The sequence below is a fragment of the Propithecus coquereli genome, unplaced genomic scaffold, assembly GCF_000956105.1.
Source record: "Propithecus coquereli isolate 6110/MARCELLA unplaced genomic scaffold, Pcoq_1.0 Scaffold42, whole genome shotgun sequence".
Taxonomy (NCBI): domain Eukaryota; kingdom Metazoa; phylum Chordata; class Mammalia; order Primates; family Indriidae; genus Propithecus; species Propithecus coquereli.
Genome location: NW_012149952.1, coordinates 6,269,456 through 6,283,265, shown reverse-complemented (window position 1 = coordinate 6,283,265; position 13,810 = coordinate 6,269,456). Strand labels below are relative to the sequence as shown.

Genomic DNA, 13,810 nt, shown 5'->3' with positions numbered 1-13,810 from the left:
ATTTCAATGTTGATAAGTAAAGTTTTATGGGAACATGGCCACATCCATTCATTTATGTATTGTCTGTGGCTGCTTTTACTCAGCATCAGCTGAATTGAGCAGTTGCAGCAGAGACAAAATGGCCCACAAAGCTAAAAATATTTACTGTCTAGTCCCTTGCAGAAAAAATGTGCTGCTCTAGGTTGATAGTCCACAAACAGGAATAATTGCAAGCAGAGAAGGTACCGAGATCTTCTTTCACCTGAAAATGTCAGCACCCTCCTGGAGAAAGAAACCTATGAAACTCTTGTGTTTCCATGTGCGAGTGTTATTATGATCACCAGATCATTACTTAGGTCTACATAGTTTTACATCAAAATATTCCATATTTATTTGGAGGAGTAAGAGCCAAGTAGTTGGTGGACACTTTAAATTTTGTCATTCTAAAAATTATTTCATAGTCCAAAATTCTTCAGTTCTTTGGGGGAGATAAATTCATTTTTAAATTTTGTTTTCTGATTTTCTTTTTTTTTCTTTAATTTTTTATCTATCTTTTTCTTTTTTTATTTTTAAGAAGTGATAGAGCTAGATCAGTATTAATGTTTTCTGATTTTCTTCTGAGCTTTAGTGTTTCTATCTTCCAGAACACATTGTCTTTTACACAAGACCGAACTGTGTCCTGGTTGGATTGCACTGCAGGGTTTTATTTTGTGCAAGATTTGAGCCATTTAAATTACTCTGTAAATGGTTGTTATAGTGTCCGAGGTAGCCCATTGTTAACTTTGTATATCTACCTATTCATTCATCTCTCTGTGTTTACTTCAGTTATGGGGAAGACATGAAAGGAGGTATTTGATGAACTGAACTGCTTGTACATTTTTCATGATCTTTTCTGGAAGCTATAAATTTCCTCACTGGGTGGCATTAAATTATACTCTCAAAAACTCCAGCAACTTAAGAATGTTCATTCAGATATCTGTAGTATTTATGTGTACAGTTTTGATTATATTTCTCTTGGTCATTTAACAGTGAACACCTGCAGCCCAATAGGCAATAAGTCTTTACTTGTTCAATGCATTGACATTTAATCATAAACATGTATTAACTATTTTATTTTTGTATGTGTGTGTCTTAATAAATTATGTTCCTTAGGCAACTTGTTCCAGCGATGGCATGTTCCTCTAGAACTCCAGATGACAAGACAAATGGCTAGCTCTGGTGCATCAGGGGGCAAAATCGATAATTCTGTGTTAGTCCTTATTGTGGGCTTGTCAACAATAGGAGCTGGTGCATATGTAAGTAGAAAAGCAGCTTGTGTGAAGAAGCTGCCAAACAGCTCCCATTAATAGACTCAATACTACTCTGCTTTAAAACTTTTGCAACTAATTCCCCTTTCTCCTTTTGGAAAAATTTCCAAAAAGCCTTCTTTAAAGTGCCTACTGTGTAATATCCTATCAGAGCCAATTTGGGAATGACTGAAATTTAATCTCATGTTGATTGATTTCTGCTCTTTTCGCTTGTCTTTTTACTCTTTACTTGAATGTCAGTGTGTTTTCTTAGACTTGACTAACCCACAAAACTGTCCCTGTTCTCTTGTATGTGACACACTAACCTGTGAATAAAGTCAAAGTTCATTGCAGCTCCTTAGCACAATATTCGATTTTGACTTATTTGTCAAATATTTTATTTTTCCTCAGCTTGAGATTGACATTTAAAAACAACAGCCTTCAATCAAAAATATTAAGCATTCCTAAAAGGAAAACTATCCCTGAATCTCACCCAAAGACTAAATTATAGAAGCAGGCCTAGAATCTCCGATTTTAGAATGGAGTTTGTATGAGGTGAGAAATATGGTGTTTAACTGCTACGTAATAGTAGCACAATTATATCCTCTTAAATTAACTCTGATCAGCTTAGCAGGTCACAGAGGAATTATTCTCTACTTTTTTTTTTTTTTAATTTGGCAGGGTTTACTTTGACTAAGCAGATCAGTCTAAAGTTGGATCCTGTAAGGTTGAGTGAACCAACTTAGATAACACCTAGTAACAGCCTTGATTGAAGAAAGCTGTTTGTTTTACTGGCTAAGAGCAAATGGTTAGATGCCATTACAATTGTAGTTCTTTCTACATTGGTAAGACAGTGAACTTTGTTCCTTGGACACTGGGTTAAAAAAAAGGGATATCAAAATTACTTGACATTACCTAGATCCTTGTACTCTGACCAGACTCCCAAATGCACAAGAAAAGTAGACAGCTCTTGCCAGCTGTGAGTCAAATCAGAGTAAGAAATACATGAGATCTGTGTGATTAGATGCTTTGAGGAAGTATATATTCTCCAATCCTGGAGCAGCATTTTTTTCTTTTTTCTTTTTTCTTTTTTTTAGCACAGGATAACCAAAACTGCTTCCCTGCCTTTGTATTGAATATTTCTTCATTAATACTTAGTGCACTTTCTATTTCCTTTTGTTTTCTCCTTGGCCTTACCTTTACCTACAGTTGTGCAGTGTCATCACCTAGGATCCCCTTCTAGATCACTAGCGACTACAGGTGCTTCTGGGAAAGATGGCAGCAGCCTAGTATACTTCTTAATTATAGGAGCAACAGTGACTGGGGCAGGAGTTTATTATGTAAGATGTTTACACTAAAGTATATTTTGGGGTGGGGTGGGCGAGACCATGGCACTAATGAAAACTTGATCCGTTAGAATACAAAAATATTCACAGCATGTGCTTTCTTTAGGTATTTATTAAAGGGACATTGTCAGTTGCTAGAGAATCCTTAAATCTCATTCTTCAAAATGTTGAAGTCCTACCAGATATATCTGATGATTGTTACAAATCCTCATCATCAACTCTTTCTTTGAAACTTTTTGCCAATTTCATAATTATGTTTTACGATGCTAAATTATATTGTGCTTTAGTGCTGCATCTCTGACAAGACAGTCTCAAAGAGTAAATGTTGAATAGCAACCCCATTTTGAATCATTTTAGGTAAAATGTAATTTTTGTGTTTTGTGGGAAACAACCCAACTTTTCCTGTGAAAAGGCATTTTATTGAATGCTTCTGAGGAGGTCCAAAAAGCCATAGAAATTGTAATATTCTCCCCACCCACCCACAGCCTCTGTTTCAAAATAAATTCATTTGGCAGTGTCCCTTTCGTAATCTCTAATTTGGTCAAACTAGTGGCTGACATGGTACAAGCTAACACATTCATATAGCTTGCTTTCTTAAATGCCTCTCATTCATAATTCAGATACTACTTTCTGAGCCTTAACTTTTCCATTTCATCTCTCTCTCAACTTTTCCCCTCAGTTCCACCCCATTCATTCAAAAATAGATTTAAAGTGTATGTGTTCAATATGTTTGTAACAATTTAAACCTGATAAACCTCTGGTTTGTGTTGCTATACCAGAGTTGGATGGCCTCCACAGAGTTGACCATGCAAATTCTCTTGATGGCAAGCTACAAGACAGGGCCAGTCACTGTTGCTTTCTCCTGCCTTAGAAATATCTAAGCACCACAAGTTCCTCTCAAGCCATTCAGTTAAATGCCTCATTGCACTCTGTGTTTATCCAACACTGGTAATAATAAAGCTACTATATTATAGTGGTTCCAAATTAAATGATAAGCTTTTGTCTACCTACAACTGTTATCAAACTATTTTGTACAGTTTTAGGCTTTAAATCATTGAAAACTTGATCAGAGGTGGCTTAGATTTTTTTTCTCTGAAATTGATATTAATCTCAAGAGAACAGTTAAGTTCAGTGTTCAGAATTTGATGAGACATGGCTATAAGTTGTTTAGTGTTTGTATTAGTTTCTCAGGCTGCCATAACAAAATACCACGATCTGTGTGGTTTAAACAACAGAAGTTTGTTTTCTCATGGTTTTGAAGGCTGGAAAGTCCAAGATTAAGGTCAGACAGGGTTCAGTTTCTGGTGAAGGCTCTCTTCTTGGCTTTCAGACAGCCACCTTCTTCCTGTGTCCACATATGGTGGGGGTGGGGAGGGGGCTAAAGAGAGTGACCAAGGGAGCTCTAGTGTCTTTTCCTTTTCTTATAAGGGCACCAGCCCTGTCAGATTAGGGCCCTACCCTTATGACTTCATTTAACCTTTATCACCTCCCTAAAACCCCATCACCAAATACCATCACACTGGGGGTTAGGGTTTCAACATATGAATTTTGGGGGGGTGGGGTAGGGAACACAGACATTCAGTCCATAGCAGTGTTCCTATATAACTTTTTTCTCACTTGAGGAAATGTTCCTAATTTCAGTATAAATACTACCTTAGCAATTCCTATATTGGGAGCTCTTCACCTTCCTCCCACTTTATCCCCCAAAAAGAAGGGAGTAAACCAGTGGACTTTTGAAATTTTTACCATCGTCGCCAGAAAGAAATACATTGAATCTTGCAACCCGTTAGATAACTACACATACATAAAACTAAAAGTTTCAAGAAATGCTGCTCTTACTAGGTACAGTATACTCTAATAGTTTCTATTCTCTTCTGTTTGTGTTTTTTTCTAAGTTGGTCATAACCTACTAAATTGATTTCACAGCCCACTAATGGGTTATAACCACAGTTTGAGAAACAATGATTTGAACAGTGTTTCTGCTGCTTGGATTGTAAAAATGAACTGATTGTCATTGATGTGAGAATTTTTCCTCCTCTTGCTGGTGACATTCTCTAGGACCATAGGCAGGTCCCCTAATCTTGGTCTTCTGTTATTTGTCAGTCGGCAGAGCCAAAGTGACCTGTAGAATATTTAATGAGATTTAGTATTTGGGTCCTTTGCCATTGTTAAACTGATAGGATCTCATTGCCTCACTCAGAAAATGACCTGTTTTCCTTTCAAATTCCATTAAGTTGAATAAACACCACCGTGTTCACCTTTTTAGAAAAGTTATTTCCACTAATATTTTCCATAAATTTGTAGTTTTTCCTAACCAGACATGTATTCATGTCATTAACTGGAAATCTGTACAAAGTAGGAATACAGAAACCTTTGGGTGAAGGGTAAAAGAAGCACACACACACACAGACACACACATCTACACATACACATATGAGACAAATCTCATTCTTTCCCCTTTCCCCACTAAACCTCAAGCTGTTTCTTGGTCTGCTCTTCCTTTCATGTGTGAAGGCATTAGGAAATATGAGCTGGGCTTAGGCTAATCTTTGGTGTCCATCACAATGTGATCATGGCCACAGTTTATTTCTCTTTTCACTCATGTTGACCAGATTAAGCCATCTTTTTAGGTAAAAGTCCCTTTCTTAAAAGAAATATTTTTTAGGTATGGGTAAATACTAGACTTGTGTATAGTATCTGATGCCAAAATAAAAACTTTCTTCCTGAAATTAATGTTAATTGAATTCATTTATTTGATAAATTTCGTGGTAAATTCAAGGAATAACCATTGTCTTTTAACATATAGCACTTAACTATCTGCTCCATTCCTCTCATATGTTAAACGCTTCTAGGCTGATAAATGTTAAAGCCGGATCTCAGGCAGGGTCCAGGTTCCCCAATTACAGCACATTGCCTAATGGGCTACTCTGTAAGGAGGTCATAGAAATATTCTTAGAATATGTTTTATGATACTTCTGATTGTCTTTAATTTCTCCTTCAATTAATTAATTTGAGATTATATTTGACATAAGGTCACTTAAATTCCTGTCTGGTTAACCCTATGGGGTACAAAAGAGTAAAAGCGCTGTAATTTAAAAAGTCATTCTTACCTACCATTTTTAAAATTTTATTTCAGAGTATTATGGGGGTACAAACATTTTGGTTACATAAATTAAGATATGGAATGCTTCACGAATTTTCGTGTCATCCTTGTGCAGGGGCATGCTAATCTCTGTATGGTTCCAATTTTAGTATATGCGCTGCTGAAACGAGCACTCTTACCTACCATTTTTAAAAAAGTCTCCAATAAACAAATTCTGGTGCTGTATGTTAAAAAAAAAAACTAGTCATGATACTAAGATTACCCTTATTTAATTTGAAAGGGTTGAGAAGATAGTATACTTGAAATACAACAGCTGTTTGACATTTAGTAAATATCTATGTATAGTTTTTCTGAATGAGATTCCTTCTGCCTCATGAGTTTAGGAAAGGGATAGACCATTGAGGGAAAGATAAGTTACTCTATCAGAATAGGATACAGGTGGCTATGTCTCCAAGCATTATCTGAGTACCCAGCAAAACCCAGAAATATCTACCAGAAAAATGTATGTTCCAGCTTCCTACCCAGGACCATATAGATGGATTTCACAGCTAATGTCCAGCATAGTCCAAAACCTCTTTCCCTACTCGATATAAAGTTTACCCTTTTCTAGCACTTTAATCTTCTAGTATAAAATTTTTGTCTTTAGCTATACATTTAGAAATAAATATGAGAGTTCTTTACGGAGAGCCTAAGAAAATCTGAAACTGAAACATTTTCATCTGTTGATGCATTTTCTTTCCACACCCAGTATATTTTATTTCTTAATAAAATATACTGCCTTAGTGGTTTTAATATGGAGGAACTAATGCCAGGTAGACAAAAGCTTCTCATTTAACTGAAAGATAATATTACTTACGGTATGAGCTAGCTGTGTGGTGAAATACTCTTTGTCCATGTTTGGGTCTGCAGGCCTACAAGACTATAAAAGATGACAAAAAAAGATACAATGAAAGAATATCAGGGTTAGGGCTGACACCAGAAGAGAAACAGAAAAGGGCTGCATCATCTGGTGAGTATTCCCTTATTTCTTGCTATGATTTATGAGTATCTTGTGGAAGTGATGATGGTGTGAGATTGTAAGTTTCCAAAAAGTATGGTATTACCCCAGAACTGGGAGCAATTTGTTAAAGTAATTTGGCTGGAGTTTGGGTTTAGGAATAAAATTAGTAACAATTATGGTTGGTTTCTATATATTAGACTCCTAAAAGGCAACCTTGGTGAGGAAATAACTATTGGAAAAGAGATAAAAGCCATTTTTTCAAAGAGGAAATTCTTTTGGTCTGTTTTGTTCTCCTTTTGAGTCTTTAGAGTTTCAAGTTGTTGAAGATATGTTTATTTTCGTAAAGCACATAGCCCTAGCCATCACTTCCATCCCACGTAATTTGCCTGATTTTTCAGAGAGGGCTGTTTTAATCCTTTAATAAGCCCTACAACTCTGGGTGGGTGATTGGTGCTGCTTTCTTCAGTAGCACCTCCTTATTCCTGAACATTGTGTAATAATCCCCAAATGACCTCCTGGGTTTTCCCCCTTTGTTGCTAACAAAAGGTGAAATTGAACTTGATGTCTTCCTGGTGGTCACTAGGAAATTGATGGGAAGGACAGATACCTTCTAGTGTATACTTTCTAATGTATTTTAGAAATAACTAAATATTTAAGGTAGGTCCTAATTCTGGTATAGACCTAATGAGTGAATGACTGGTGAAATCATTCACCTTTTTTTTTTCTTTTTGGTATTTTTCACTTGTGAAATGAAAGGGATACTTGCTTTTCCTCTCCAACCAGGATACTGTGAAGTTTGTTAAGATTAGCTTAGGTACTATGTTTTGCTAACTTCATATAAAGGATTGAGACGAGTGTAAGGTGATTTTTTTAAATAGTGGCAAGGAGTCATCTGAGACTTCAGGAAGATTCATCCTGTCTGATCTATTACTTACAGCTGCAGAAGGAGAGCCAGTTTCTCAAGTCAGGGTACCAAGTCATGTTCCTTTCCTACTAATCGGTGGAGGCACTGCTGCTTTTGCTGCAGCTAGATCCATCCGGGCTCGAGATCCTGGAGCCAGGGTAAGGTGAACGTTCTTTTGCTTGGCACAGAGGGTATAGTTGGCAAGCACTTAGCCAATGTGAACACTTAGACATTTACCTCTTAAATGACTTGGCTTTATGTATCATTATTTTTGTGTCCAAAGGTACTGATTATATCTGAAGATCCTGAGCTGCCATACATGCGACCTCCTCTTTCAAAAGAATTATGGTTTTCAGATGATCCAAATGTCACAAAGACACTGCGATTCAGACAGTGGAATGGAAAAGAGAGAAGGTGTGTTCATTTATATAAAAATGGGCCAGACTAACAACTTCAACTAAACACAGGGTGGGTTAGGATTTTGCCACTGACCGTGTACAGTGAATAGGAGGGATGACTTGGCTGTATACTGGAGTCCACTATGGTGCACACTTGGTACAGCTTAGAGACAACACGCTACAAAGGGCAAGAGTCCTGAATTCTGTTACCAGATCTACCAGCAATTGATGGTGTAATGTTGACCTCTGAAATACTAATGCTCCTATTTCTGGGACCTTTAAGTTACGCTTCTCTGGTGAAGATCAGCTTGGCCTATGTTGTCACTTCTTTATGCTTGCCTGGGCATGTCCTGTAAAAGCAAAAGAAAAGAAGGAGTTTAATGGCACTCTCTTTGATACCCTAGCAGGCATTCAAAACTGTGGGAGTAGAGTGGGAACTGTAAGGAAGAGCCTCTTTATTAGAATGTTTGCACGAGAGACTTGAAGACACAGGTCCAGAAGCCTTTTCTTCTAAAGGACACTTTAAATCTTGATTCTAGTGCCATGTTCTTTGAGTTCCAATTTTTTTCTCATTTAGCGGTCCCTTTGATACTGGACTAAATTTTACAAACCTCCCCTCCTCCCTCACCCCTACCATCATGTTCCATTTTCAAGCAGGATGCATACTTCCAATTAAGTTAGGCACCCCTTAATTGGTATATCATGGTTAATTAATCAACTGGTTGAGGCAGAATCCTCTCAGGAGCTCGCTGGTTGTTCCATAGACTAGCACCATTCTGGACAACCCATTTTGATAGATATGTGACTACTCAGCTCCTCGGGTACCTCTTGTTCTTACTTTGAAATAAACCTAAATCTAGAGCAGGGTTTCTCAGCCTCAGCACTGTTGATATTTGGAGCAAGATAATTCTTTGCTGTGGCCGAGTGGCCATCCTGTGCATCATAGGATGTTCAGCAGCATCCTTGGCCTCTACACACTAGATATCAGTAGCATCCCTCCCTAAGTTGTTACAACCAAAAATGTTTCCAGACATTGCCAAATGTCCCCTGGGGACGAAATTGCCCCCATTTGAGAAGCATGGATCTGGAGTACCTCTATATAAGCAAGTCATGACCAAGATTTAGCAGCCTTGGAGACTTACTTTGGAAAATGTTCCTAAAAGTTTTCCATAATGAAAACACTTTTATTAAAGCTATGTGGGAAGCTGATTGCATTTCCAGGTGATTCTAACACTTTCCCCCTCTTCTCCATACAGCATATATTTCCAGCCACCTTCTTTCTATGTCTCTGCTCAGGACCTACCTCACATTGAGAATGGTGGTGTGGCTGTCCTCACTGGAAAGAAGGTAAGCTAGTAGACTGCTTCCCTGGTCAGGCTCTACATATGTGCCTGCCAGCAAGTGTGGTGGCATGTGTTAACACTACCATTTATGTTTGTCTTGCTATTGTAGTTCATCAAAGAAGGATCAAGTCACTTTAATGTGTCTTTCTGGGAAAGCACCAGTATCAAAGCCTAGGGTAGCATGCCAGCTAAACTTCCCAGAGAAGTCAAATCATTGGGGACCATGACCCTAAAAGCTGTTACCGCTCCTGTTTGTGCTTCTGCCCTTCCTCTTCCTCCCTACGTTTCCACGCTAACTTTTCTCTGGGATTACTGATGACAAGAGATTGACAAATATATATTCAGGACAGTAAAATAATCCAGGCATAACTGAGCATGGAAAATACTGTTAGACTTCACAAAGGCGAGTGCCTGAGTAATGGGGGCAGTTATTGGAGGGCCTATTGGAGGGCAGTTTTGGGATCCTAGGAGGGTTTTTTTGTGTTATGTTTTGCTTTTGTTAATGGGAGGTACTAGAGTGTGTTTGTAAACTAATGGCAATGTTCTAGTAGAGAGGGAGTTCTCTGAAGTTAGCAAAGCCCAGGATAGATGGAATCCAGAGCACAAGTAGAGAGACTGACCTTTGGTAGGGACAGGCCCACTTCTTCTCCTATAAGGGGACATTAGGCGAAGAAGATGGATATAGGTTTGTGGCTAAGCTGGTAACGAGACATTCTGTGTTAAGTATCCCTTGTGTGTAAATAATAGGCCCTACCTTTACAGGCTAACAGTGTAGGCAGAAACATGAACACATAGATGTGTAGTAAGAGAGACATGCATAGTGTGTTGTGGGAATTACTGGGAACAGTGCCCAGTAGAGTGATGGTTTCAGGGAGAGCTTCCTGGAGGAGAAAGTCTTATAGAATGGGAAGTCTTATGGATGAAGATGCATTCAAGTAAAAAAGAACAGCATAAGCAAAGGCGCAAGGATACGAAAAAGCATGTTTGATGCAAGGAAATACAAGCAGCTAGGTACTGATAGAGCTGTTAGGTACAAGTTAGGGAATGGCAAGAGATGAAACTGAGAAGTTATGCAGGGGCTTGATCATAGAGGGCTTTGTTTGTCATGTGAAAGAGCTTGAGCTATATGGGGAGGGGAAGTGGGCTGAGTTTTAGGCAATTGAATTTTAAATAATCACTAGCGGCTGTGAGGAGGATGGATTTCAGGGTGAAAGACTACAGATAGACCATTTGGAAGATTAAAAGATTGCAATAATTTAGGCAAGAGATGATGAGAGCCCAAATTAGGAGTGGTAGTAATGATGATGGTGGAAAAAGTAAAAGCTAAAATTTATATAGTACCTATTCTAATCTTATAAGCACAGTTTTTAAATGCTTTATGTGTATTAGCTCATTTCATCCTCACAATGATCTTGTTTTTGTTTTGTTTTTGTTTTGTATTTTTTTTTTTTTGAGACAGAGTCTCACTCTGTTGCCCTGGCTAGAGTGAGTGCCATGGCGTTAGCCTAGCTCACAGCAACCTCAAACTCCTGGGCTCAAGCAATCCTACTGCCTCAGCCTCCCGAGTAGCTGGGACTACAGGCATGCGCCACCATGCCCAGCTAATTTTTTCTATATATTTTTAGTCGTCCAGATAATTTATTTCTATTTTTTTTAGTAAAGATGGGGTCTCGCTCTTGCTCAGGCTGGTCTCGAACTCCTGAGCTCAAACAATCTGCTCGCCTCGGCCTCCCAGAGTGCTAGGATTACAGGCGTGAGCCACTGCGCCTGGCCCACAATGATCTTATAAAGGAGTATGATTATTTCCATTTTATAGAGAAAGAAATTGAGATTTTAAAAAATAAATTTTAAATAACTTTCTTAAACTCACATAGCTAAAAAGCAATGGAGACAGAATTTGAGCCCAGGTCTGTCTGGCCACAAAATTGGAACCCAAACATTCTGATGCCAGAGCCCAAGCTCTTAGTAACATCGTTGCACAGTGTATTACTTCCTGACAGAAAGGTAATGAAGAGTAGGGCATAGACTTTAAGCATGCTTAGGAGGCAAACTTGAAAAGTTTGGTCGAAACTTTGGGTGGTTGGTTGCAGGTGGAAAATGAAGGAAAGGGAGGAGGCAAAGATGACTTTCTAATTTCTAGCTGTGTGTCTGAGTGGATTGCCATGTACCCCCAGCTGAGAAAGACATTACAAGAGGAAGAGCTAGTTTAAGGGGAAAGATAAAAATTCAGTTTGGGACCATTAAATATTAAGTGGAATGTCTGCGTGAAGGTATCTTCTGGGCAGTTGGATATATGAATAAGATGCTTAGTGTGTCTGGGCTCAGATGGAGATTCAGGAATTATCTGTGTATGTGCAGGAGCTGAAACCATGAGAGCAGGTGAGGCCTCCCAAGAAGAACTTACCTAGTGAGAAGAGGAATGGGGCAAGGATAGAACCCCAGGGAACTCCAACTTTTGGGAGGCAGGCTTAAGAGGAACAATCTATAAAAGAGAGTAGGAAAGAATTTAAAGAGCAGCATGAGGAAAACCCAGGACAGGAGCAGGGTTGTGGGGAATTTCAAGAAGTAGGATGTGATCCACAGTGTTACTGTGGAGAAGAATCTGGTAAGAAAAGAATTGTAAAATGTCCCATTATATTGGGGGTTCAGATACCACAGAACAGAAAGGACACCTCATCCGGAAGCTGGAAGTAAAGGTAGATGTGAAGAAGTTTTTATTCGGGGGGTTGAGGGGGGTAGGAACCCTCATGGGAAGTTGAGGGAGATCAGAGCTAATGGCTTCACTTGTTTTCACAATAAAATGAGCTGTAAGGTGGTTATCTGAGAGTGAACAGTGTGGAGGTCGAGTAGCAGGATTGGATTGAAGAGGGAGCTTACCAAGGACACATCAAAGGGGGCTGAAGCAACTACACCTCAGTTTCTGTCATTGCCTCTGGAAAGCTTTACCCAACCCAACCTGATTAGGTTGGGTGCACTTGTCATGTTCCTAGTGCTACTGCACTGCCCTCAGCACTCATATCACATTCATTATTCTTGATCATTGTTAGTGCTTGTTAAGTTGACTTGGCTACTAAGCTCTGAAGGCAGGGAGGATATCTGTTTTTCTCACTATTGTGTCCCTAGCATTTAGCACATCGGTTGACACATGGTAGGTGCTTAATAAATATTTCTTGAATGAATGGTCCCACAGATAGTAGGGAATGGAGCAGAGACTGAAACCCTCGTCTCTCTGACTCCAAAGCTCAAGCTCTTGACTATAAGGAGTAGGGTGCAAGGGAATTAAAGGTGCTGGCGAGAGAATGGTTTGGAAGATCTACCATTGGCTCAGATTGGTTAGAATGGAACAGCCAACCAGGTAAACAGAGGAAATTGAAAGCAAGTATAGGAAACAGTGAGACTGAGAGAAAGCTGAAAGGATGGAAAATTGTGACCAAAGAGAGGGAGATTTGAGGTAGGAGTGGTTTAGGAGATAACAAAATTCTGGATGCGGCTCAGAGGAAAAGTATGAACGAGGTTCCAAGGTCTTCAGTGAATGAGGAAGGGTCAGGAGGTGGCTCAAAACAGTGATTTGTAGGAATCTAGGTTGGTGTCCACCAGAGGAGAATAAAGCTACAAGAATCTGGAAGCAGCAGCAGCAATCTCAGGAAGCCTGCAGAATACCCACACCTCCTCCTGGCCTTGTGATGTGGAGTGTGAGTAAATGAACAGTCGCTACATGTAAGCTATCCTTGGGAAAGAACCAAGTTTCATAAAAAAGAAAAAAAAATAAATGCCACTGTTGAATTACAGATATCAGTAAAACCCTTTCCAAATCCAAAAAAAAAGAACCAAGTTTCAGTGAAGGTTAGAAGTTGGAGAAAGCAAGCCAGGTGCAGTGGCACACTCCTGTAGTCCCAGCTACTCAGGAAGCTGAGGCGGGAGGATCACTTGAGGCCAGCCTGGGCAACATAGTGAGACCTCGTCTCTTAAAAAAAAAAAAAAAAAAAAAGAAGAAGAAGAAGAAGAAAAAGAAGTTGGAAAAAGCATTCTGTAAAAAATGTTGTGGATGTAGGAAACTCGTTAACAAACCAATAAGCATTCCAAACAGCCAAATAAAAAAGGCTTTTTCTGTTCTCCATTTCTACAAACCAGCAGGAATTTTAGGACTGTCGTGACTTGCTCTAATGTTGGCTACTTAGAAACTTATGACTGCTTGAAGAAACTGGGGACCAGAAAGTATGGTTCTGACGATTACTTGGAAATGGTTTCTTAAGGATCACTTTAGGTCAAGAACTAATTCTTCTCATTGGGCTGACAGCTAAGAAAATAGGTCTGGGGTTTTTTTGTGGGGGGGTGCTGGAAATTCTCTGGAATTAGTAGTGATGGTTGCACAACCTTGTGAATATACTAAAAACCACTGAATTGTACACTTTAAAATAGTGAAGTTTTATGTTATATGGATTACATCTCAA

The 13,810-nt window shown here is 39.0% G+C and overlaps 1 protein-coding gene across 2 annotated transcripts in view; it reads left to right on the top strand.

The window, feature by feature from the left end:
• AIFM1 (apoptosis-inducing factor, mitochondrion-associated, 1) overlaps positions 1-13,810 on the top strand; it is a 34,241-nt gene that overhangs the window by 6,590 nt on the left and 13,841 nt on the right. For both annotated transcript variants that reach the window (XR_001137849.1, XM_012653399.1), the window contains exons 2-6: positions 1,132-1,274; positions 6,624-6,723; positions 7,652-7,776; positions 7,902-8,032; positions 9,273-9,363. Coding sequence is in view for 1 of the 2 variants with exons in the window: in XM_012653399.1 (XP_012508853.1) it covers positions 1,132-1,274; positions 6,624-6,723; positions 7,652-7,776; positions 7,902-8,032; positions 9,273-9,363 (590 nt within the window). In the remaining variant the exon portion in view is untranslated. The remainder of the gene's footprint in view (positions 1-1,131; positions 1,275-6,623; positions 6,724-7,651; positions 7,777-7,901; positions 8,033-9,272; positions 9,364-13,810) is intronic.